The sequence below is a fragment of the Salvelinus fontinalis genome, chromosome 28 (genome assembly GCF_029448725.1).
Source record: "Salvelinus fontinalis isolate EN_2023a chromosome 28, ASM2944872v1, whole genome shotgun sequence".
In the NCBI taxonomy this organism is placed as follows: domain Eukaryota; kingdom Metazoa; phylum Chordata; class Actinopteri; order Salmoniformes; family Salmonidae; genus Salvelinus; species Salvelinus fontinalis.
This window is the reverse complement of record NC_074692.1, coordinates 32,273,032-32,298,354: the sequence shown is the minus strand read 5'-3', so window position 1 is coordinate 32,298,354 and position 25,323 is coordinate 32,273,032. Positions and strand designations below refer to the sequence as shown.

The 25,323-nt window shown below is 46.2% G+C and overlaps 1 protein-coding gene across 1 annotated transcript; it reads left to right on the top strand.

The window, feature by feature from the left end:
- Nucleotides 1–13,727: 13,727 nt before the first annotated feature.
- LOC129826597 (stromal cell-derived factor 2-like protein 1) lies at nt 13,728–21,695 on the top strand. Its single transcript, XM_055887502.1, has 3 exons — nt 13,728–14,018; nt 15,329–15,525; nt 19,848–21,695. Exons 1-3 carry the CDS (start codon nt 13,841–13,843, stop codon nt 20,130–20,132), a joined length of 660 nt encoding a protein of 219 aa, XP_055743477.1. The 5' UTR covers nt 13,728–13,840; the 3' UTR covers nt 20,133–21,695.
- Nucleotides 21,696–25,323: the final 3,628 nt, after the last annotated feature.

The following is a 25,323-nucleotide window of genomic DNA, read 5'->3' as shown; positions in this document are numbered from 1 at the left end:
GATGACAAGCAGTTTGCCATACTACACAGGTGATGCAGCCAGTCAAGATGCTCTCAATGGTTAGGGCTGTATAACTTTTTGAGGATCTGGAGCCCATGCCGAATCTTTTCAGTCTCCTGAGGGGGAAGAGGTGTTGTCGTGCCCTCTACGACTGTGTTGGTGTGTGTGGACCATGATAATTCCTTAGTGATGTGGACACCGAGGAACTTAAAGCTCTCGACCTGCTCCACTACAGCCTCGTCGATGTGGATGGGGGCGTGCTCGGCCCTCCGTTTCCTGTAGTCCACAATCAGCTCCTTTTTCTTACTGATGTTGAGGGAGAGGTTGTTGTCCTGGCACCACACTGCCAGGTCTCTCTGTATTGTTACCTACCGTTACCAACTGGGGGCAGCCTGTCAGGAAGTCCAGGATCCAGTTGCAGAGGGAGGTGTTCAATCCCAAGGTCCTTAGTTTAGTGATGAGTGTGGAGGGCACTATGGTGTTGAATGCTGAGCTGTAGTCAATGAACAGCATTCTCACATAGGTGTTAATTTTGTCCAGGTGGGAAAGAGCAGTGTGGAGTGCAGTAGAGATTGCATCATCTGTGGATATGTTGGGGCGGTATGCAAATTGGAGTGGGTCCAGGGTCTGGGATGATGTTGTTGATGTGAGGCATGACCAGCCTTTCATAGCACTTCATGGCTACAGATGTGAGTGCTACAGGGCGGTAGTCATTTAGACAGGTTACCTTGGTGGTCTTGGACACAGGGACCGAAAACCTCTCATTGATAACATCTCACTGATAACATCTCACTGAAGACATCTCACTGATAACATCTCACTCTCACTGAATAAATCTCACTGATAACATCTCACTATCACTGAAGACCTCTCAAAACATATTGATACAGCAGTAGCTAAGATTGGGAGAAGTCTGTCCATAATAAAGCGCTGCTCTACCTTCTTAACAGCACTATCAACAAGGCAGGTCCTAGAGGCTCTAGTTTTGTCACACCTGGACTACAGTTCAGCTGTGTGGTCAGGTGCCACAAAGAGGGACTTAAGAAAATTGCAATTGGCTCAGAACAGGGCAGCCCAAAGTGGAGGAGAGATTGACTTCATCACTACTATTTGTGAGAGGTGGAAGAGGGACTTAGGAAAATTGCAGTTGGCTCAGAACAGGGCAGCCCAAAGTGGAGGAGAGATTGACTTCATCACTACTATTTGTGAGAGGTGGAAGAGGGACTTAGGAAAATTGCAGTTGGCTCAGAACAGGGCAGCCCAAAGTGGAGGAGAAAATGCACCGGGAGCTGTCTATTTGAACTACTGGTACACAGCTCGGACACCCATGCATACCCTACAAGACAAAAAATACACCTTATGGAACAGCGGGGACTGTGAAGCAACACAAACATAGGAACAGACACATGTATACACACACATGATAACATATGCACTATACACACACGTACACATGGATTTTGTATTGTAGATATTTTTTATTTATTTTTTATTTCACCTTTATTTAACCAGGTAGGCTAGTTGAGAACAAGTTCTCATTTGCAACTGCGACCTGGCCAAGATAAAGCATAGCAGTGTGAACAGACAACAACACAGAGTTACACATGGAGTAAACAATAAACAAGTCAATAACATGGTAGGAAAAAGAGAATCTATATACAATGTGTGCAAAAGGCATGAGGTAGGCAATAAATCGAATAATTACAATTTAGCAGATTAACACTGGAGTGATAAATCATCAGATGATCATGTGCAAGAAGAGATACTGGTGTGCAAAAGAGCAGAAAAGTAAATAAATAAAAGCAGTATTGGGGTGAGGTAGGTAAATTGGGTGGGTAGTTTACAGATGGACTATGTACAGCTGCAGCGATCGGTTAGCTGCTCGGATAGCAGATTTTTAAAGTTGTTGAGGGAGATAAAAGTCTCCAACTTCAGAGATTTTTGCAATTCGTTCCAGTCGCAGGCAGCAGAGAACTGGAAGGAAAGGCGTCCAAATGAGGTTTTGGCTTTAGGGATGATCAGTGAGATACACCTGCTGGAGTGCGTGCTACGGGTGGGTGTAGCCATCGTGACCAGTGAACTGAGATAAGGCGGCACTTTACCTAGCATAGCCTTGTAGATGACCTGGAGCCAGTGGGTCTGACGACGAACATGTAGCGAGGGCCAGCCGACTAGGGCATACAGGTCGCAGTGGTGGGTCGTAAATGGTGCTTTAGTAACAAAACGGATGGCACTGTGATAAACTGCATCCAGTTTGCTGAGTAGAGTATTGGAAGCTATTTTGTAGATGACATCGCTGAAGTCGAGGATCGGTAGGATAGTCAGTTTTACTAGGGTAAGTTTGGCGGCGTGAGTGAAGGAGGCTTTGTTCCGGAATAGAAAGCCGACTAGATTTGATTTTGGATTGGAGATGTTTGATATGAGTCTGGAAGGAGAGTTTGCAGTCTAGCCAGACACCTAGGTACTTATAGATGTCCACATATTCTAGGTCGGAACCGTCCAGGGTGGTGATGCTAGTCGGGCGTGCGGGTGCAGGCAGCGAACGGTTGAAAAGCATGCATTTGGTTTTACTAGCATTTAAGAGCAGTTGGAGGCCACGGAAGGAGTGTTGTATGGCATTGAAGCTCATTTGGAGGTTAGATAGCACAGTGTCCAGGGAAGGGCCGGAAGTATACAGAATGGTGTCGTCTGCGTAGAGGTGGATCAGGGAATCGCCCGCAGCAAGAGCAACATCATTGATGTATACAGAGAAAAGAGTCGGCCCGAGAATTGAACCCTGTGGTACCCCCATAGAGACTGCCAGAGGACCGGACAACATGCCCTCCGATTTGACACACTGAACTCTGTCTGCAAAGTAGTTGGTGAACCAGGCAAGGCAGTCATTAGAAAAACCGAGTCTATTGAGTCTGCCGATAAGAATATGGTGATTGACAGAGTCGAAAGCCTTGGCCAGGTCGATGAAGACGGCTGCACAGTAATGTCTTTTATCGATGGCGGTTATGATATCGTTTAGTACCTTGAGCGTGGCTGAGGTGCACCCGTGACCGGCTCGAAACCGGATTGCACAGCGGAGAAGGTACGGTGGGATTCGAGATGGTCAGTGATCTGTTTGTTGACTTGGCTTTCGAAGACCTTAGCTAGGCAGGGCAGGATGGATATAGGTCTGTAACAGTTTGGGTCCAGGGTGTCTCCCCCTTTGAAGAGGGGAATGACAGCGGCAGCTTTCCAATCCTTGGGGATCTCAGATGATACGAAGGAGAGGTTGAACAGGCTGGTAATAGGGGGTGCGACAATGGCGGCGGACAGTTTCAGAAATAGGGGGTCCAGATTGTCAAGCCCAGCTGATTTGTATGGGTCCAGGTTTTCCAGCTCTTTCAGAACATCTGCTATCTGGATATGGGTAAAGGAGAAGCTGGGGAGGCTTGGGCGAGTAGCAGCGGGGGGGGCGGGGCTGCTGGCCAAGGTTGGAGTCGCCAGGTGGAAGGCATGGCCAGCCATTGAGAAATGTTTGTTGAAGTTTTCGATTATCACGGACTTATCAGTGGTGACCGTGTTATCTAGCCTCAGTGCAGTGGGCAGCTGGGAGGAGGTGCTCTTGTTTTCCATGGACTTTACAGTATCCCAGAACTTTTTGGAGTTAGAGCTACAGGATGCAAATTTCTGCTTGAAAAAGCTGGCCTTTGCTTTCCTGACTGACTGCGTGTATTGGTTCCTGACCTCCCTGAACAGTTGCATATCACGGGGGCTCTTCGATGCTATTGCAGTTCGCCACAGGATGTTTTTGTGCTGGTCGAGGGCAGTCAGGTCTGGAGTGAACCAAGGGCTATATCTGTTCTTGGTTCTGCATTTTTTGAACGGAGCATGCTTGTCTAATATGGTGAGGAAGTAACTTTTAAAGAATGACCAGGCATCCTCAACTGACGGGATGAGGTCAATATCCTTCCAGGGTACCCGGGCCAGGTCGATTAGAAAGGCCTGCTCGCAGAAGTGTTTCAGGGAGCGTTTGACAGTGATGAGGGGTGGTCGTTTGACCGTGGACCCGTGGCGGATACAGGCAATGAGGCAGTGATCGCTGAGATCTTGATTGAAGACAGCAGAGGTGTATTTGGAGGGCAAATTGGTCAGGATAATGTCTATTAGGGTGCCCATGTTTACGGATTTAGGGTTGTACCTGGTGGGTTCCTTGATGATTTGTGTGAGATTGAGGGCATCAAGCTTAGATTGTAGGACTGCCGGGGTGTTAAGCATATCCCAGTTTAGGTCACCTAACAGAACAAACTCTGAAGCTAGATGGGGAGCGATCAATTCACAGATGGTGTCCAGGGCACAGCTGGGAGCTGAGGGGGGTCGGTAGCAGGCGGCAACAGTGAGAGACTTATTTCTGGAGAGATTAATTTTTAAAATTAGAAGTTCGAACTGTTTGGGCATAGACTTGGAAAGTATGACAGAACTTTGCAGGCTATCTCTGCAGTAGATTGCAACTCCTCCCCCTTTGGCAGTTCTATCTTGACGGAAAGTGTTATAGTTGGGTATGGAAATCTCAGAGTTTTTGGTGGCCTTCCTAAGCCAGGATTCAGACACGGCAAGGACATCAGGGTTGGCAGAGTGTGCTAAAGCGGTGAGTAAGGCAAACTTAGGGAGGAGGCTTCTGATGTTGACATACATGAGGCCAAGGCTTTTTCGATCACAGAAGTCAACAAATGAGGGTGACTGGGGACATGCAGGGCCTGGGTTTACCTCCACATCACCCGAGGAACAGAGGAGTAGTAGGATGAGGGTGCGGCTAAAGGCTATCAAAACTGGTCGCCTAGAGCGTTGGGGACAAGGAATAAAAGGAGCAGATTTATGGGCGTGGTAGAATAGATTCTGGGCATAATGTGCAGACCAGGGTATGGTGGGGCACGGGTACAGCGGAGGCAAGCCCAGGCACTGGGTGATGATAAGAGAGGTTGTATCTCTGGACATGCTGGTCTCAATGGGTGAGGTCACCGCATGTGTGGGGTGTGGGACAAAGGAGGTATCAGAGGTACGGAGAGTGGAACTACGGGGTCCATTGCAAACCAAAACAATGATAACTAGCCTGAACAACAGTATGCAAGGCATATTGATATTTGAGAGAGACATACAATAAGGCATAAAGTGATTGCAGGTCATGATTGGGAGAGCTAGCTAAAACAGCAGGTCAGATAACAGCAGCTAGTCAGCTAACACAGCAACAGAAGGTAAAAATGTCGACGACTGGGCAGAGAGGGTCGGATTAACTACACACAGATCCTGAGTTAAGGCACAGAGCCGACAGATAAAACACAAATAAACAGAATGGAGTACCGTGAATTAATGGACAGTCAAGCAGGCATAAGCTATGTAGCCAAGTGATCATAGTGTCCAGGGGGCAGCCGTAGATGGAGTAGTGAGGCCTCCACTAAGCTAGCCCGCGGCGTTTAAAGTTAGTAGCCCGGGGGGGTGGTCTGCTCAGACGGAGGGGGTCTGCTCAGACGGAGGCCGGTTGAGGGCACAGCGGATGGGGTATTTGTCTGCAGACCAGACGTGGTCGTGTCGACAGAGAATCCAAGCCGGATGGCGGTGGCGAAAGAGAGGTTGTGAGTTGTAGAATTGTGTTTGCTAACTGGTGCTAGCTTCGTGATTCAGACAGCTAGTCATGGGTAGCAAGCTAGCAGAAGATGGAGGTCTGTTTTTAGCCACGCCGTGCAATTCCGTCGGTAGATTAGTGGGGTTCCGTGTGGTAGAGGGGACCAATCCAATTGTCAAAATAGTTATAGTGGCCTAAGAAGATTGTTCGATAGACCTGTTCAGATAGCAGCCGATATGCTCAAGACAGCTAACGATTAGCAGGCCGCAGTTAGTATATGGACGTTCAGGTTACGTCGCGATGGAGGGGCCGGTTGAAATACTCCCTCGGGCAGATAACGTCGGTATCCCAGTCGTGAAGGCCCGGTGGGGCTCCGCATCGGCAGTAAAACGGGTCCGGATAGGTGATTGTAGCCCAGGAGTGGCTGATGGAACTCTTCAGCTGGCTAGCTCCGGGATAATTGGTGTTTGCTCCGGAATTGATGTTAGCCGATAGTCACTCGGATAGCAGCTAGTTAGCTGCAAGATCCAGGTGTAAATGTCCAGAGCTTGAGGTAAAAATCCGGGGATATGGAGAGAAAATAGGTCTGGTATGCTCTGGTCTGAGTCACGTTGTACAAAACTGGCAATAGTTTTCCGAGCTAAAGGATAGCTGATGAGCGCTAGCTGTGGTTAGCTGAACTACTAACGTTAGCTTGTGAGCTGGCTAACTTCTGGTTAGCTTCTGTTGTAGATTTCGGATACGAGGTGAATAATACTTTTGAGGAAGAAAAAAAAAACAGATCCGCACCACATTTGGTGAGGTGGGTTGCAGGAGAGTGTTTTGAAGTTGAGTTTTTAAGAAGAAAAGAATATATATATAAAAAGATATGCGAAGAAAAATATATAAAATATATATACACGGGACAAGACGAGGACAATGGACATCTGACTGCTACGCCATCTTGGATTCGATATGTGGTAGTAGAGTAGTGGCCTGAAGGTACACACTTAATATGTTGTGAATATATTGTAATGTTTTAAAAATGTTATCCAGTTTAGTATATTAACGCTCAACTGCCCTTGACTGTAGCAGGTGTCGGTAAACGGTCACCAAAACTCTGGATTATAAAACAGCCTAACCAGCTCTGCTAGGGCGAGTAAAATGGTCAGAGTGAGGTGTTCTCTCATTATAAAACAGTCTAACCAGCTCTGCTAGGGTGAGTAAAATGGTCAGAGTGAGGTGTTCTCTCATTATAAAACAGCCTAACCAGCTCTGCTAGGGTGAGTAAAATGGTCAGAGTGAGGTGTTCTCTCATTTGTATCTGGAAGTAGCTAGCAAGCTAGCCAACATTAGCCAGTTAGCTTGGGTGCTTGACTACCGTTGTGAGGCCAGAACACTGATCAACCGAACTACTCGGCCAGAGCGTCCAGTGTGAGGTCAGAACGATCAGAGAGCGAAACTCTCTGAATTTACTAACGGACAATCTGACAACGCTCTGAGTTTACTAACGGACAATCTGACAACGCTCTGAGTTTACGAATGGACAATCTGACAACGCTCTGAATTTATGAATGGACAATCTGACAACGCTCTGAGTTTATGAAGGGACAATCTGACAACGCTCTGAGTTTACGAATGGACAATCTGACAACGCTCTGAGTTTACGAATGGACAATCTGACAACGCTCTGAGTTTACGAATGGACAATCTGACAACGCTCTGAGTTTACGAATGGACAATCTGACAACGCTCTGAGTTTATGAATAGACAATCTGACAACGCTCTGAGTTTATGAAGGGACAATCTGACAACGCTCTGAGTTTATGAAGGGACAATCTGACAACGCTCTGAGTTTATGAAGGGACAATCTGACAACGCTCTGAGTTTATGAAGGGACAATCTGACAACGCTCTGAGTTTATGAATGGACAATCTGACAACGCTCTGAGTTTATGAATAGACAATCTGACAACGCTTTGAGTTTATGAATAGACAATCTGACAACGCTCTGAGTTTATGAAGGGACAATCTGACAACTCTCTGAGTTTATGAATGGACAATCTGACAACGCTCTAAATTTATGAATGGACAATCTGACAACGCTCTGAGTTTATGAATGGACAATCTGACAACGCTCTGAGTTTATGAATAGACAATCTGACAACGCTCTGAGTTTATGAATGGACAATCTGACAACGCTCTGAATATACGAATGGACAATCTGACAACGCTCTGAATATACGAATAGACAATCTGACAACGCTCTGAGTTTATGAATGGACAATCTGACAACGCTCTGAGTTTATGAATGGACAATCTGACAACGCTCTGAATATACGAATAGACAATCTGACAACGCTCTGAATATACGAACGCCCCATAGCGCACTGTGACATTTCAGATTGAATTTACGAACACACCCTTAATGTAATGTATCTGTAGTCTATTAAACGTCACAAATGAGCTATGAAAGTAAAACACATAGCCTACTTTACTACATCTAATGTTGGCCAGCTCTGTCGCTTATTTCGCCAAGGAGGCGTTAACCACAAGGGACACATTAGAAATGCCCCCGGTTCGGAAACAATCCACTATCCCCTGATTCCTCTTCGGACAGTACCCCAAATCATCTCTTGTCACCACCAACTTGACTTTGGGTTGAAGCATTATCGCTGGACTCTGGTGGAAAAAGGGACACAGCACAGCAGACAGACAAGACGGCGATTCAAACTACAGAGCTATTTTGTTCCCACCCGAGCAACACTGAGCTGCGCCGCAACATTGTATTGATATTCAATTCACCGGTTTTGCGACACCTCAACAGTGGACTCTACGTACAGAGTTTATAGAAATATTGTAGCCGCCAGACGTGATCATCTCGTGAACGTTACTTTAAAACACTTACGAGAACACACCTACTTGTTATTGTTGTCCCCAATTGCCTTACTTCGTGGTAATTACACCTATATGATTTCCGTCAGCGAATCAGGTCATTTGCATATCCAGATTAGAAAACAAATATTTTGCTTAGCCCCATTGAGCATCTTCTTATTGATCCATAAAAGCATGTCCCGATGTTAGCCGATGTTAACCGATTGCCTGCCGATTGGACAGCTAGTTGTCAAACTAACGCACAGGAAGGCAACTGAACTCATTCCGCTCAGAGTGTGGGAAAAAAACGTCACTATGGTCACTTTCACAGCCTAATCCTATAGAGGCAATGGCCCTACCATACCTACAAATGGATGAACATATAAGAAACAGGCCTACAATTGTCACTTATTGTATCAAATAGGAAATACTATTGCAAGGGAGCACACTATTTTTAGAAACGCGATGAGTAAAAAAAAAAAATGTAATCTGCCTCTAGCATACACATCATACACAATAATACTAAATCATGGAATTCGATCGAAATAGTACACAGCTCGTCCGACTGACTCACGGCTGCAATGAAATCCGTAACCTAATTTTATGGATTCACGTGACCTCTATTGGATCAAAATGGTACTTTTATGTGACGTGTCTTAGAATTTATTTCTCTCTTTTTTTTTCTTTAGTCAAATGTAAAATATTTGAGTAAATAATGATGTGTAATTGATGCTATATTCAAGGTATAAGCTATAACGCGGTGGGCTACAACATGACTGTTGGTCCATCCCTATAGCCAAAGCCTACACCTATATAAACAAAGACTGAACATCACAGAAATAAAACATTCAGAAATCTTAATAATATTTATTTGTTTCTATGTTCTGTGAATGACTTATTTTCTTCTCAATGACATAATGGATGATGCATAATTGGCCAACATTCTAATTCTTTAATTCTATTGTTAACATTATGCATTTGTGCAATCACTGAGACAAGTGATTGGACAAGTAGTAAGCCAAGCCTTTTTCGTTTGCAAAAAATGACTAGGCCTACATAGTCTACATTGAAAGAACATTAGGCCTGTTACAGGCCGTTATAACATCTGGATTCTGAACATCTATTATGAAGAGGATGGATGTGGTGGGAAGCTCAGACCCTGACAACAGTCTGATGAGGATGGATGTGGTGGGAAGCTCAGACCCTGACAACAGTCTGAAGAGGATAGATGTGGTGGGAAGCTCAGACCCTGACAACAGTCTGAAGAGGATAGATGTGGTGGGAAGCTCAGACCCTGACAACAGTCTGATGAGGATGGATGAGGCGGGAAGCTCCGACCCTGACAACAGTCTGATGAGGATGGATGCGGTGGGAAGCTCAGACCCTGACAACAGTCTGATGAGGATGGATGCGGTGGGAAGCTCAGACCCTGACAACAGTCTGGTGAGGATGGGTGCAGCGGGAAGCTCAGACCCTGACAACAGTCTGATGAGGATGGGTGCAGCGGGAAGCTCAGACCCTGACAACAGTCTGAAGAGGATGGATGCAGCGGGAAGCTCAGACCCTGACAACAGTCTGATGAGGATGGATGCAGCGGGAAGCTCAGACCCTGACAACAGTCTGATGAGGATGGATGTGGTGGGAAGCTCAGACCCTGACAACAGTCTGATGAGGATGGATGTGGTGGGAAGCTCAGACCCTGACAACAGTCTGATGAGGATGGATGAGCCGGAAATCTCAGACCCTGACAACAGTCTGAAGAGGATGGATGTGGTGGGAAGCTCAGACCCTGACAACAGTCTGATGAGGATGGATGAGCCGGAAATCTCAGACCCTGACAACAGTCTGATGAGGATGGATGAGCCGGGAAGCTCCGACCCCGACAACAGTCAAGGTTATTCTCTCATATCAGAATGTGACCTCTTCAGAAATCTAAAACTGTTGGACCAGGACCAGGAATGGATGTCAGATGAAGACACGGTTCTGTTCAGCAGAACCTCAGGCTCCTCTTCCCAAGCTCTGTCATCCATTGTCAATCTCTGCGACCCCATGGCTCAGTACCTGAATGAGGAATTCAAAGCTTTCCTTGAGAGAAGAGGGACCTACAAGGAGCTAGAGATGGTAGTTTCCAAAGTCCTGCTGAAACTTCTCCAGGCCAGAAAAGCAGACGGGGCCCCGCTGTTTATCAGCCCTACACCTGATAACTCTGCCCTCCATGATCAGAAGAAGACATCAACGTTAGACAAGGGGATGAATGTATCTCCATTAAATGTAACTGCTGCTGGCCCTTTGGCGGTTGACGCCTCTCCATCACCCACACCTAAATATGTTGTGATCTCTTTGGTCGAAGGACTTGACCTGGACCCCTCGACCAATCAGTGCACAGGAAACATGAAAGAGATACCAGAGGAGCAGTCGTCAACCATTCTGAGGACGGAGCAACAGGACTGTCTGAATAAGATGACCTTTGACACCCATGCCAATGCAAAGGCAGAATACATTAACCCTGAGCTTTTCAACAAAAAGGTAAGTGTGTGTGTGTGTGTGTGTGTGTGTGTGTGTGTGTGTGTGTGTGTGTGTGTGTGTGTGTGTGTGTGTGTGTGTGTGTGTGTGTGTGTGTGTGTGTGTGTGTATTGACATTTAAACTAGAATCATTAGTTGAAACAATATCCCCTGCGTGTGTCTGTTTTGGTAAAATAGGCTGAGGGATGGGCCTGGAGAAATGTAACCACTTCCAAATTCATAGACAGAGCTATGGATGCAAGGACTGACCATCCATGATATCAACATTATACAATTTCTGGAGGTTATATAGTGTTTGTTTAGATTTACATCGTTTACAAACATTGGAGTAAAACAAGCTTATATGTTGGGTTCTGATGGGGACAGTTGAATTAAACTCATGAGGCATTTAGAAGTTCTATTCTTCAAGTATATGGGTCATTCCATATCCGCGAATTTAATGCCTTTGCGTCCTTTTGATAGTGTTATTAGAAATTTTGCACAAATATTGCATTTTTAAACACCTGCTATATTAAATTAAGTACCATTTAATATAGACCAGATGGAAAATTCAATAAATCAGATTTTCTTCATATATGAATAAAGACTTGCTAGAGAGCCAGAATTCAGCATTTTAAAATGTCCATCCTCTGTGACTTTTACTATTTAACCCACTTAACCCTAAAGTTTATTGAAGTTTTGACTCTCATTGTAAAGCCCTAACTTTTTTGTTGCTTTGACAAAGTAATTTGTGAAAAATATCATTTATTGCATGTGATTTGTGTTTAATGTTCATTTTAAAAACACATGTCCCTAATTTTTAGGTCAACCTTGTTAATGAAACGGAACTCTCGTTTTAATATGGTGAAACTATTCCTTTTTTTTTTAATCTAAAGAAATATTGAACATCTAATAGTCATATCATAGTGTAAAAGCCGATGTGCTGAGTTTCCTGTGCTTGCAGAAAGTCAAAATTAGGTGAAATAAAACGGCATTTATGGCAGTTAGGCAAGTTGAGCCTTCTCTGAGATATTTAGAAACTGATAACAACCAAAATACAAACAATTCCAGTCTTTTTCTGCTTCTTCCCCTGACAGGCAGACAATACTGTATGTGGCATCTCAGCGTGTTAATAGCTCATTTACATTTTCTTGCAAATGATCGTTAAAAAAATATTTTTTAAAGAATGTTCTTTTCAGACCTTAATGTCAATCCCAATCAGGTGTGTGTGTGTGCGCGTGCATGCGGTGCATTCCAGCCCTAATCTAACACACCTGATTCTAACTAATCATCTGCTCCTTCGAACCGGGATTGGCTGAATAAGGTGCTTGTATAGGGCTGGAGCAGAAGCTGGTACATACAGTAGCTCTTCAGGAGGACGGTTGGTGACTCCTGATTTAAACTGCACTGTGTAGTTAGATAACATAATAGATAACGGATTTCTCCTCTTTTCACAGAAGCTTGGCCAGACCCCTCATCACAGGTACACAGGCCGTCTCCCTCCGGTGAGCAGCGGCTCCCGGAGTTCGGACTCTACCACTACGACTCTGAGGGGGATCCTCCAGGCCGCCCTGTCAAGCCTCAACAGACAGACCAGGAGGGAGATATACCTCTCCCAGAAACTGGGAAGGATCGTCACCCCTTTCTCTGGGACACGATAGGTCGGCCCGGAATGAAATGTCCCATGAAGTCATTCTACTTAAGGACAGATTCTGGGACATGTAATACATTTTATCTTAAAGAACCTGACTCCAAATAGTGCTTTTTAATTCATAGGTTTACAGAAAGGACTATGTGTGTGTATATACTGTATAAGGGCCATATGTTGATCAATTGGAGATCACAATTGTCTGAAGTAGGGTTTCTCTCCTTACCTTCTTTTCTTGTCTCCTCCTCTCCTTAATATCATTGACCTGAAAGCACAGGGCAGGTGAAAGGAAAATATAATTCGTTTTTACATGTCCAGCTTTATATAGTGCATATGGAGGAAAGAGAAGTCATTGAATGATATGGTGGTTGGCCAATGGGGTCCGTGTACAATGGCCACATAAAAATACTAAAATTAATTTTAAAAACATGTAAACCCAAGTAATATCAAGTGGTCTTTGATTACCTACTAAATAAAACATTAAAAAAACATTTGATTTGTCACATGCTTGGTAAACAACAGCCGTAGACTAAATGCTTACGTCCTGGTCAGTTTCCAACAATGCAGACTTAAAGATAAAAAAATATAAATAGTGACATGAGGAATAAACAAACACGGAATAACAAATAACAATAACATGGCTATATACAGGGAGTACCAGTAACGAGTCGATGTGCAGGGGTAGGAGGTAATAACATGGCTATATACAGGGAGTACCAGTACCTAGTTAATGTGCAGGGGTACGAGGTAATTGAGGTAACTATGTACAGTACATATAGGTAGCAGTCTAGTGTGTGTGCACATAGTCAGTGAAAGCAGCCTTGTTTAGCAGTCCCATGGCTTGGGGGTAAGAAGCTGTTCAGGGTCCTGTTGGTTCCAAACCTGGTGCACCGGTACCGCTTGCCGTTCGGTAGCAGAGAGAACCATCTATGTCTTGAGCGCTAGAGTCTTTAACAACATGACAATCGTGTGTTGTTTTCCTCTGACAAAAGGCAATAGTGTGTTACAACAATGTATGAATCTTGTATCCTCAGTAGTTTTCTGGCAATATTTTAATTTCCGCCATACAAATATATTATCACTATGCATGACGTCACAAATGCTTCAACCAATCACAGTACAGCGTGTGTTATCCTTTACTTCCGTGTTCAGGGACTTGTCAAGCTCTTATTGGTTTACATCAGCATTAATGTTTGAAAGTGCCTGTCCTCGAGCTTTACATCCTCTTGCTCTTGGTTAGACACAAACATGGGATTAATTCACGCTCTCCGCGGCTTCATCAAATCATTTTTGGTCGTTCTTTTGTGGTCCAAATGCCAGGGTCGGGAGTCCGAGTTCAACTATGTCACTTGCGGTTCACTTGTGAAATTGCTGAACACGAGACACAACGTTCGGCTGCACTCCCATGATGTCAAATACGGCTCAGGTAAGCCATCATCATAAACCTTCATCCCAAAGTTCAGTTAGGCTATTGACCAATAATCAATGTCGTTCAATCATAACATTGGTGTGTTTCAATCAATGAACACATACAGCAAGCCTAACCTAACCTATAGCAAGCAATAAACCGGTTGGTGCACGTATCATAGCTACAAGTCAAAAGGAGAGATTTAAGCTAAATGTATAAAGCGTTTAAATTAGTATATAAAACCCATACACTATATGTTAGTCTATATGGCTGCTATTTATGTGCAGTCGACCTTGTTTAGTCGAGAATCGAGCTCGCTACGGTGTATCAATCAAGTGGAACACAATCGAGTGCGAACACTGTCGCAACAATGGATCCCATCAATCCATAGTGAAACATTTTTTTATAGCAACACAATAAGCAGGTGGTTACATTAAAGTGTGGCTATTGGATACATTTCTTCTCTTTTTTTTTTAAACCACTGATCGAGACATGGGTCTAGCCTAGTATAGCTTACAGCTAAATGTAAGCTTCGCTGTTCATGCAAATCTTGCCCATTGCCATCCCCAGAGGGGTGTCAGTTGCACCGGACACGGGTGTACTGTAGTCTTAATACGCAACAGAACCCAAAGGAGGAGGGATTTAACTGTAACACTGTAGTCTATTACAGGTGTAGCCAGCCATTTCTTGTCATTGAGTGGAATTAAAACTGACCTCCAATTATTATTCAAACCAAGTGTTACTTTTTTGTCTTCTTGAGGCTACACCTTTTAGGCTTTGAAGCTCTACTTGACTGTTCCCTGAACAGACTATATGGAAGCTGTATACAATACAAGACACACAACACGACCCTGTAGTCTTCTATATGAACTGATACCTCTCTGGGGGTATAATTTGTGGAACTTTCCAACAGAAATCTGTTGGGGGGGGGGGGGGAAACGTTGTCAATAAAAAGGCTGCCAACAAACAACGTATACAAAGTTGTATAGCGGCAGAATAAGATACTGGGTAGGTCATAGGCCATTTCATTAAGTTTTTCACTCCCAACGTTTATTCCCGAAAAATGTCTGTCCTCACTCTGGTCGCCTATGGACAAACATTATGAATAAGCTACGTGGTGAGTTGATGCCTTTTCGTCAGCTAGGTGAATTGATCATGCTACTTTTGTATGAGTTGTTTGTTGGCAACCTTGTACTTTACAAAGTTTTTGTAACAGATTTCTGTTGGAACGTTCCGCAAATTATACCCACCACCTCTCTGGCTAGGAAGAGGGGAATGAAGACAAGATGGCGGTTGAGGTAAAGCTGTTGACTTCTTGTAAACTGTAGGCAGTGGGCAGCAGTCTGTGACGGGCGTCGAGAGTGCAGATGATGCCAATAGTTACTGGAGGATTCGGGGGAAGCCCAACGGGACCTGCCAACGCGGCGTGCCCATCCAGTGTGGGCAGGCCATCCGCATCACGCACATGACCACGGGACGCAACCTCCACACACACCACTTCAGCTCGCCGCTGTCCAACAACCAGGTAAGAGAGGCAGTGGGCACACACACACACACACACACCCTAGGTGGCTGCTGTCAATAGTCAGGTAATACAACACACACGCTATTTTAGCTAGTCACTGTCCCGCAACCAGGTAACAAACACATTTACATTTACATTTACATTTAAGTCATTTAGCAGACGCTCTTATCCAGAGCGACTTACAAATTGGTGCATTCACCTAATGACATCCAGTGGAACAGCCACTTTACAATAGTGCATCTACATCTTTTAAGGGGGGGGGGGGGGGGGCAGAAGGATTGCTTTATCCTATCCTAGGTATTCCTTGAAGAGGTGGGGTTTCAGGTGTCTCCGGAAGGTGGTGATTGACTCCGCTGTCCTGGCGTCGTGAGGGAGTTTGTTCCACCATTGGGGTGCCAGAGCAGCGAACAGTTTTGATTGGGCTGAGCGGGAACTGTACTTCCTCAGTGGTAGGGAGGCGAGCAGGCCAGAGGTGGATGAACGCAGTGCCCTTGTTTGGGTGTAGGGCCTGATCAGAGCCTGAAGGTACTGAGGTGCCGTTCCCCTCACAGCTCCGTAGGCAAGCACCATGGTCTTGTAGCGGATGCGAGCTTCAACTGGAAGCCAGTGGAGAGAGCGGAGGAGCGGGGTGACGTGAGAGAACTTGGGAAGGTTGAACACCAGACGGGCTGCGGCGTTCTGGATGAGTTGTAGGGGTTTGATGGCACAGGCAGGGAGCCCAGCCAACAGCGAGTTGCAGTAATCCAGACGGGAGATGACAAGTGCCTGGATTAGGACCTGCGCCGCTTCCTGTGTGAGGCAGGGTCGTACTCTGCGGATGTTGTAGAGCATGAACCTACAGGAACGGGCCACCGCCTTGATGTTAGTTGAGAACGACAGGGTGTTGTCCAGGATCACGCCAAGGTTCTTAGCGCTCTGGGAGGAGGACACAATGGAGTTGTCAACCGTGATGGCGAGATCATGGAACGGGCAGTCCTTCCCCGGGAGGAAGAGCAGCTCCGTCTTGCCGAGGTTCAGCTTGAGGTGGTGATCCGTCATCCACACTGATATGTCTGCCAGACATGCAGAGATGCGATTCGCCACCTGGTCATCAGAAGGGGGAAAGGAGAAGATTAGTTGTGTGTCGTCTGCATAGCAATGATAGGAGAGACCATGTGAGGTTATGACAGAGCCAAGTGACTTGGTGTATAGCGAGAATAGGAGAGGGCCTAGAACAGAGCCCTGGGGGACACCAGTGGTGAGAGCGCGTGGTGAGGAGACAGATTCTCGCCACGCCACCTGGTAGGAGCGACCTGTCAGGTAGGACGCAATCCAAGCGTGGGCCGCGCCGGAGATGCCCAACTCGGAGAGGGTGGAGAGGAGGATCTGATGGTTCACAGTATCGAAGGCAGCCGATAGGTCTAGAAGGATGAGAGCAGAGGAAAGAGAGTTAGCTTTAGCAGTGCGGAGCGCCTCCGTGATACAGAGAAGAGCAGTCTCAGTTGAGTGACTAGTCTTGAAACCTGACTGATTTGGATCAAGAAGGTCATTCTGAGAGAGATAGCAGGAGAGCTGGCCAAGGACGGCACGTTCAAGAGTTTTGGAGAGAAAAGAAAGAAGGGATACTGGTCTGTAGTTGTTGACATCGGAGGGATCGAGTGTAGGTTTTTTCAGAAGGGGTGCAACTCTCGCTCTCTTGAAGACGGAAGGGACGTAGCCAGCGGTCAGGGATGAGTTGATGAGCGAGGTGAGGTAAGGGAGAAGGTCTCCGGAAATGGTCTGGAGAAGAGAGGAGGGGATAGGGTCAAGCGGGCAGGTTGTTGGGCGGCCGGCCGTCACAAGACGCGAGATTTCATCTGGAGAGAGGGGAGAGAAAGAGGTCAAAGCACAGGGTAGGGCAGTGTGAGCAGAACCAGCGGTGTCGTTTGACTTAGCAAACGAGGATCGGATGTCGTCGACCTTCTTTTCAAAATGGTTGACGAAGTCGTCTGCAGAGAGGGAGGAGGGGGGGGGAGGGGGAGGAGGATTCAGGAGGGAGGAGAAGGTGGCAAAGAGCTTCCTAGGGTTAGAGGCAGATGCTTGGAATTTAGAGTGGTAGAAAGTGGCTTTAGCAGCAGAGACAGAAGAGGAAAATGTAGAGAGGAGGGAGTGAAAGGATGCCAGGTCCGCAGGGAGGCGAGTTTTCCTCCATTTCCGCTCGGCTGCCCGGAGCCCTGTTCTGTGAGCTCGCAATGAGTCGTCGAGCCACGGAGCGGGAGGGGAGGACCGAGCCGGCCTGGAGGATAGGGGACATAGAGAGTCAAAGGATGCAGAAAGGGAGGAGAGGAGGGTTGAGGAGGCAGAATCAGGAGATAGGTTGGAGAAGGTTTGGGCAGAGGGAAGAGATGATAGGATGGAAGAGGAGAGAGTAGCGGGGGAGAGAGAGCGAAGGTTGGGACGGCGCGATACCATCCGAGTAGGGGCAGTGTGGGAAGTGTTGGACGAGAGCGAGAGGGAAAAGGATACAAGGTAGTGGTCGGAGACTTGGAGGGGAGTTGCAATGAGGTTAGTGGAAGAACAGCATCTAGTAAAGATGAGGTCAAGCGTATTGCCTGCCTTGTGAGTAGGGGGGGAAGGTGAGAGGGTGAGGTCAAAAGAGGAGAGGAGTGGAAAGAAGGAGGCAGAGAGGAATGAGTCAAAGGTAGACATGGGGAGGTTAAAGTCACCCAGAACTGTGAGAGGTGAGCCGTCCTCAGGAAAGGAGCTTATCAAGGCATCAAGCTCATTGATGAACTCTCCAAGGGAACCTGGAGGGCGATAAATGATAAGGATGTTAAGCTTGAAAGGGCTGGTAACTGTGACAGCATGGAATTCAAAGGAGGCGATAGACAGATGGGTAAGGGGAGAAAGAGAGAATGACCACTTGGGAGAGATGAGGATCCCGGTGCCACCACCCCGCTGACCAGAAGCTCTCGGGGTGTGCGAGAACACGTGGGCAGACGAAGAGAGAGCAGTAGGAGTAGCAGTGTTATCTGTGGTGAGCCATGTTTCCGTCAGTGCCAAGAAGTCGAGGGACTGGAGGGAGGCATAGGCTGAGATGAGCTCTGCCTTGTTGGCCGCGGATCGGCAGTTCCAGAGGCTACCGGAGACCTGGAACTCCACGTGGGTCGTGCGGGCTGGGACCACCAGGTTAGGGTGGGCGCGGCCACGCGGTGTGAGGCGTTTGTATGGTCTGTGCAGAGAGGAGAGAACAGGGATAGACAGACACATATTTGACAGGCTACAGAAGAGGCTACGCTAAAGCAAAGGAGATTAGAATGACAAGTGGGCTACACGTCTCGAATGTTCAGAAAGTTAAGCTTACGTAGCAAAAAATCAATAAAATTACAAATCTTATTGACTAAAATGATATAGTACTGCTGGCTGGTGAAGTAGCCTGGCTAGCAGTAGCTGCGTTGTTGAAAGTGAAGCTGGCTAGGTGACCTCGACAGTTTCTCTAAATTTCTCTAAACTACACAATTATCATGGATACAAGGACAGCAAAGACAACTAGCTAACACTACGCTAATCAAGTCGTTCCGTTGTAATGTAAGTTTCTACAGTGCTGCTATTCGGTAGAAGTTGGCTAGCTAGCAGTGTTAGCTAGCAGTGTTGGCTAGGTAGGAGGACAGCAGCGCGGCAGGCGAAACTAGCTGGCTAGCTAACCGATAATTACTCAAAGTTACACAATTATCTTAGATACAAAGCTAGCAACGAAAACTATGTAGCTAGCTAACACTACACAAAACAAGTCGTTCCGTTGTATTGTAATCGTTTCTACAATGCTCTTCGGTGGCAAGCTGGCTAGCTAGCAGTGATGGCTACGTTGCGTTAATTTCGAACGAAAATAGCTCGCTAGCGAACCTCAATAACGACGCAATTATGTTTGATAAAAGACGGCTATGTAGCTAGCTAAGATCAAACAAATCAAACCGTTGTACTGTAATGAAAATGAAAATCAGACCGTTGTACTATAATGAAATGTAATGAAAAGTTATACTACTATTCGGTAGACGGTGGACGTTTGCTAGCTGCTGGGCAGATAGCAGTGGACAACGAGACGACGAAATACGATAATTACGCAGTTATCTTTGATACACAGACGGCTATGTAGCTAGTTAAGAAGAAATTGCTAAGGTTGGACAAATTAAATCGTTGTACTATAATGAAATGTAATGAAAAGTTATAAAAGTTATACTACCTGCAGAGCGAATGCAGAGCGAATGCAAATGCGACCGCTCGCCCCAAACCGGATGTTTGGGGCGAGCGGTCGCACCACTAACCCTCAACACCACTAACCCTCAATGCTGTCCATCAACCTTTAGGAGGTGAGTGCGTTCGGTGAGAATGGCGAGGGGGATGACCTGGACGTGTGGAGGGTGCAGTGTGACGGCTCCATCTGGGAGCGGGACGAGGCGGTGCGCTTCAAACACGTTGGCACAGACGCCTTCCTGACCGTGACGGGCGAGCAGTACGGCCACCCCATCCGCGGGCAGAGGGAGGTGCACGGCATGGGCACTGCCAACCAGAACAACTACTGGAAGGCTATGGAGGGTGTCTTCATTCAGCCCAGCCAGGAGCCGCTGAGACACAATCATGAAGAGTTCTGATGACGTCATCAACACTGCACCACGACGAGCTCTGATGTCATCAACACTGCACCACGACGAGCTCTGATGATGTCATCAGACATCACATAATACACACCTAGGTTACATCTGAAATGAACCCTATTCCCTATTGCATAATATACACTGAGTGTACCAAACATTAAGAACACCTTCCTAATATTGTCTTGCACCCCCCCACCTACTATCATACCTTGTTCAAAGCCACTGAAATATTTTGTGTTGTCCATTCACTCTCTGAATGGCACACTTAGGGGGTGTGGTTGTGAGATATACGTGATGTATATGGTTGCGGTGAAAACATGTGGGTCTGAGCAGATGTGATGTCATTGATGTTTGTTGAAATGTGTTTACTTTGTTTATGTATGGTTGTTATTGTAAAAAAAAAGAAGACTTGTACACACACTTAAACAATCCATATCTCAAGGCTTAAAAATCATTTTTTAACCTGTCTCCTCCCCTTCATCTACACTGATTGGCGCAGCGGTCTAAGGCACTGTATCGTAGTGCTAGAGGTGTCACTACAGACCCTGGTTTGATTCCAGGCTGTATCACAACTGGCTATGATTGGGAGTGTCGTAGGGAGGCGCACAACTGGCCCAGCGTCGTTAGCGTTTGGCCGGGGGTAGGCCGTCATTGTAAATAAGAATTTGTTCTTAACTGACTTGCCTAGTTAAATAAATAAAGTGGATTTAACAGGTGACATCAATAAGAGATCATAGGTTTCACCTGGTCAGTCGTGGAAAGAGCAGGTGTTCCTAATGCTTTGTACACTCAGTGTGGCTCTGATCAAAAGTAGGGCACTAAATAGGGACTAGGGGGCCATTTCAGACACATTCCGCTGCAGGAGGACACTGACACATTCTCATTACCCAACCAGGACCAATGGGGATGACTACTGACTACTGGCTCACATTAGGAGCATTAGACCGATGAGGGAGATGAATGAGAATCAGTTGGATGTTTTGAATTTGACAACTTTAAACAAGATGGAAAGTGAAGAATTTGGCTATGATTAGTTTCAGAGGGAAATATTGATGTAATACAGGTAGATGATCATTCACCTGTGTACTCCTCAGTGACTGACTGCACAGATCCTGATGCTAATAAAAACACAAACATTCCCTTGATCACTTGCAACCAAGGTCCACCTCACTAGTTAGTAAAGAGAGTATCTATTGGTCAATGCCTTGGCTATGAAGAGCTCACATATAGACACCACATAGTGTGCTGTAAGGCCTTTTCCCCTTAGACATGACTCGCCTTATTGCTCTTTTGTGCTTTTTGGGAGTGTTTTCTTCTTGTGTTTAGACTTTTTATGTTAATGTCAGGAAGGGATATGTTTTATTTGTATAAGGGAAGATCGTATAAGATGATTTAAAAAAAAAAAATTACTCATCCATTTGCAGTTGTGTCATCCAAGTGGATATTTTATACTGTAAATATACAGGTTCAACTGTTAAGGTATGAAAATGCACCTTAGTGTGGGTTATATGTAGCTGTCTGTTGCTCCTTCATTGATAAATACATAAACAATGAAATGTCCAGTATTGTCTAGTGGTGGGTTACTTGAAAGCAATATTTCAATGTGTACCTGCTGCAAGTCATTAGTCAATCAATAACTGTCTTGAAAACCAGAAATTAGACGGACTCGAGAAACAGATGTCTTCTCCAATTCACAGAAACTATTTTCCAAAGACCGAGTGCTGTGATCAGCTGTTGATTCTGCATGAAGGGGTCAGTGGAGCTGCTTTTATAAACAGGTTACATTAGGACTCAGAAGAAATGATACAGACAAGACATATACTCTATTCAGGTTATGTATCACGTTTAATAACAGGTCAGAGGCTATAAAGAAATATTTAAAAAACACCCAACTAACCCTACAATCAATAAAAACCCACTACCCCATTCCACTACTTTGACCCTATCTGTTAGTGCACCATGCCAACGGCCTGGGAGGACAGGACACCATCACCATGCCAACGCCCTGGGAGGACGGGACACCACCACTCAACACACCCTGTCAATCTTCTGAAGTCAAATCTCTTATACCCAAATACTTCTCTGCAGCTGCCACCACAACATCTATTCTCTGTGATTTACATTCCATTTCTGCGGTACAGTTGATAACCATTGCTTTGAACACTAAGAAGCCAATCTTGCTGAAGCATATACACTACATGAGCAAAAGTATGTAGACAGCTGCTTGACTAACATCTCATACCAAAATCAAGGGCATGAATATGGAGTTGCTGCTATAACTGCCTCCATTCTTCTGGGAAGGCTTTCCACTAGATGTTGGAACATTGCTGCGGGGACTTGCTTCCATTCAGCCACAAGAGCATTAGTGAGGTCGGGCACTGGTGTTTGGCGATTAGGCCTGGCTCGCAGTCGGCGTTCAGATTCATCCCTAAGGTGTTTGATGGGGTTAAGGTCAGGGCTCTGTGCAGGCCAGTCAAGTTCTTCCACACCGATCTCGACAAACCATTTCTGTATGGACCTCACTTTGTGCACAGGGGCATTGTTATGCGGAAACAGGAAAAGGCCATCTCCCCCACAAAGTTGGAAGCACAGAATCGTCTAGATATGCTGTAGCATTAATTTTTCCCTTCACTGGAACTAAGGGGCCCGAAACATGAAAAACAGCGCCAGACCATTATTCCTCCTCCACTAAACTTTAAAGTTGGCACTATGCGTTCGGACAGATAGAGTTCTCCTGGCATCTGCCAAACCCAGATTCGTCCATTGGGCTGCCAGATGGTGAAACGTAATTCATCACTCCAGAGAACGTGTTTCCACTGCTCTAGAGTCCAATGGCAGCAAGCTTTACACCACTCCAGCCGACGCTCGGCACTGCGCATGGTGATCTTAGGCTTGTGTGTGGCTGCTCGGCTATGTAAACCCATTTCATGAAGCTCCCGACAAACAATTATTGTGCTGACGTTGCCCCCAGAGGCAGTTTGGAACTCAGGGGTGAGTGTTGCAACTGAGGATGGACTATTTTTACGTGCAACGCTCTTCAGCACTCGCCGATCCTGTTCTGTGAGCTTGTGTGGCCTACCACTTCGCGGCTGAGCCGTTGTTGCTCCTAGATAATTCCACTTCACAATAACACCACTTACAGTTGACCGGGGCAGCTCTAGCAGGGCAGAAATTTGACAAACTGACTTGTTGGAAAGGTGGCATCCTATGACAGTGCCACGTTGAATGTCAAGGAGCTCTTCAGTAAGGTCATTCTACTGCCAATGTTTTTCTATGGAGATTGCATGGCTGTGTGCTCGATTTTATACACCTTTCAGCAACGGGTGTGGCTGAAATAGCCGAATCCACTAATTTGAAGGGGTGTCCACATACTTTTGTATATATAGTGTATCACTCGTTGGCCTATCCCTCTGCGCTGGCACAGATCTACTACTCACAGGGATGCTCTCAGGATGCCTCAACCTTGACCCCATCCTCCTCTACCTTCTTCACTGCCTCAGCATACGACACCTTCTGCACTACTCTTGACTCTAGCCACCTCAACCTGCCTCTCTCTCACAGGACACTTCCAATCCCCAGGAACATGGTCACCCCTACTGTTGACATGACACACACAACGTTATCCACTGAAACGACACAATCCTCTATCCCAATTTCCTCCTGCACACTTCCCACATCTTGGAATCTCCGCCATGTGACACGACTATAAACGTGGCACCTGAAACACCGCAGTGGATTCGGCACAAAAGCTCTAACAGGATAACTGATGTATCCTAACATGACTTTGTCTGGTAGAGACTCTGACTCAAAAGGCCTGATATTGACCCCTCTGTGTTTCACCACGCTCATCACAGGGGATGCGTCGCACCAAACGACAGGCATCACAAACACCAGGAATCATCAACTTCAATTGCTCCACCTCCACACTGAACACTACCCCCAAAATCACTCCTTTCAATGGAGAGCAAAGCAAGAAACAAATCTTGACCCAAGTTGCTTGACAAGGAGCGCCAGCTCCCTCTGGTCAGAAGAAACAAAAACAAATATCAGAAGTCCACTACAGGTCTCCTAGGTTACCTTCACCGATTCAACTGCGCCCAACTCCTTTCCCACCCACCCTGAAACCACAAATGGATCCGCCAAAAGGCAAGGATCCACTTTCTCCAAAAATGTCACTCCTAGTGGACCAGATTCTTCTCATGTCCATTGAGGCTCGGGTGCCAAGTCCTTCACCACACCTTCCACCTTATTTAACTCGTCCTCATTCACTTCCATTTCACATCCAGAACTCGGTCTGGCTCACGGCTCATTCTGTTTACACTTGACACCAAACTCCTCCAGGTCTCACTCTGTTTGCACTTGACACCAATCTCCTCCAGGCCTCACTCTGTTTACACTTGACACCAATCTCCTCCGGGTCTCACTCTGTTTACACTTGAAACCAATCTCCTCCAGGTCTCACTCTGTTTGCACTTGACACCAATCTCCTCCAGGTCGCACACTGTTTGCACTTGACACCAATCTCCTCCAGGTCTCACTCTGTTTAAACGTGACACCAATCTCCTCTAGGTCTCACACTGTTTTCACTTGACACCAATCTCCTCCGGGTCTCACACTGTTTACACTTGACACCAATCTCCTCCAGGTCTCACACTGTTTGCACTTGACACCAATCTCCTCCGGGTCTCACTCTGTTTACACTTGACACCAATCTCCTCCAGGTCTCACACTGTTTACACTTGACACCAATCTCCTCCAGGTCTCACACTGTTTGCACTTGACACCAATCTCCTCCAGGCCTCACTCTGTTTACACTTGACACCAATCTCCTCCAGGTCTCACTCTGTTTGCACTTGACACCAATCTCCTCCAGGCCTCACTCTGTTTACACTTGACACCAATCTCCTCCGGGTCTCACTCTGTTTACACTTGACACCAATCTCCTCCAGGTCTCACTCTGTTTGCACTTGACACCAATCTTCTCCAGGTCTCACTCTGTTTACACTTAACACCAATCTTCTCCAGGTCTCACTCTGTTTGCACTTGACACCAATCTCCTCCAGGTCTCACTCTGTTTACACTTGACACCAATCTCCTCCAGGTCTCACTCTGTTTGCACTTGACACCAATCTCCTCCAGGCCTCACTCTGTTTACACTTGACACCAACCTCCTCCGGGTCTCACTCTG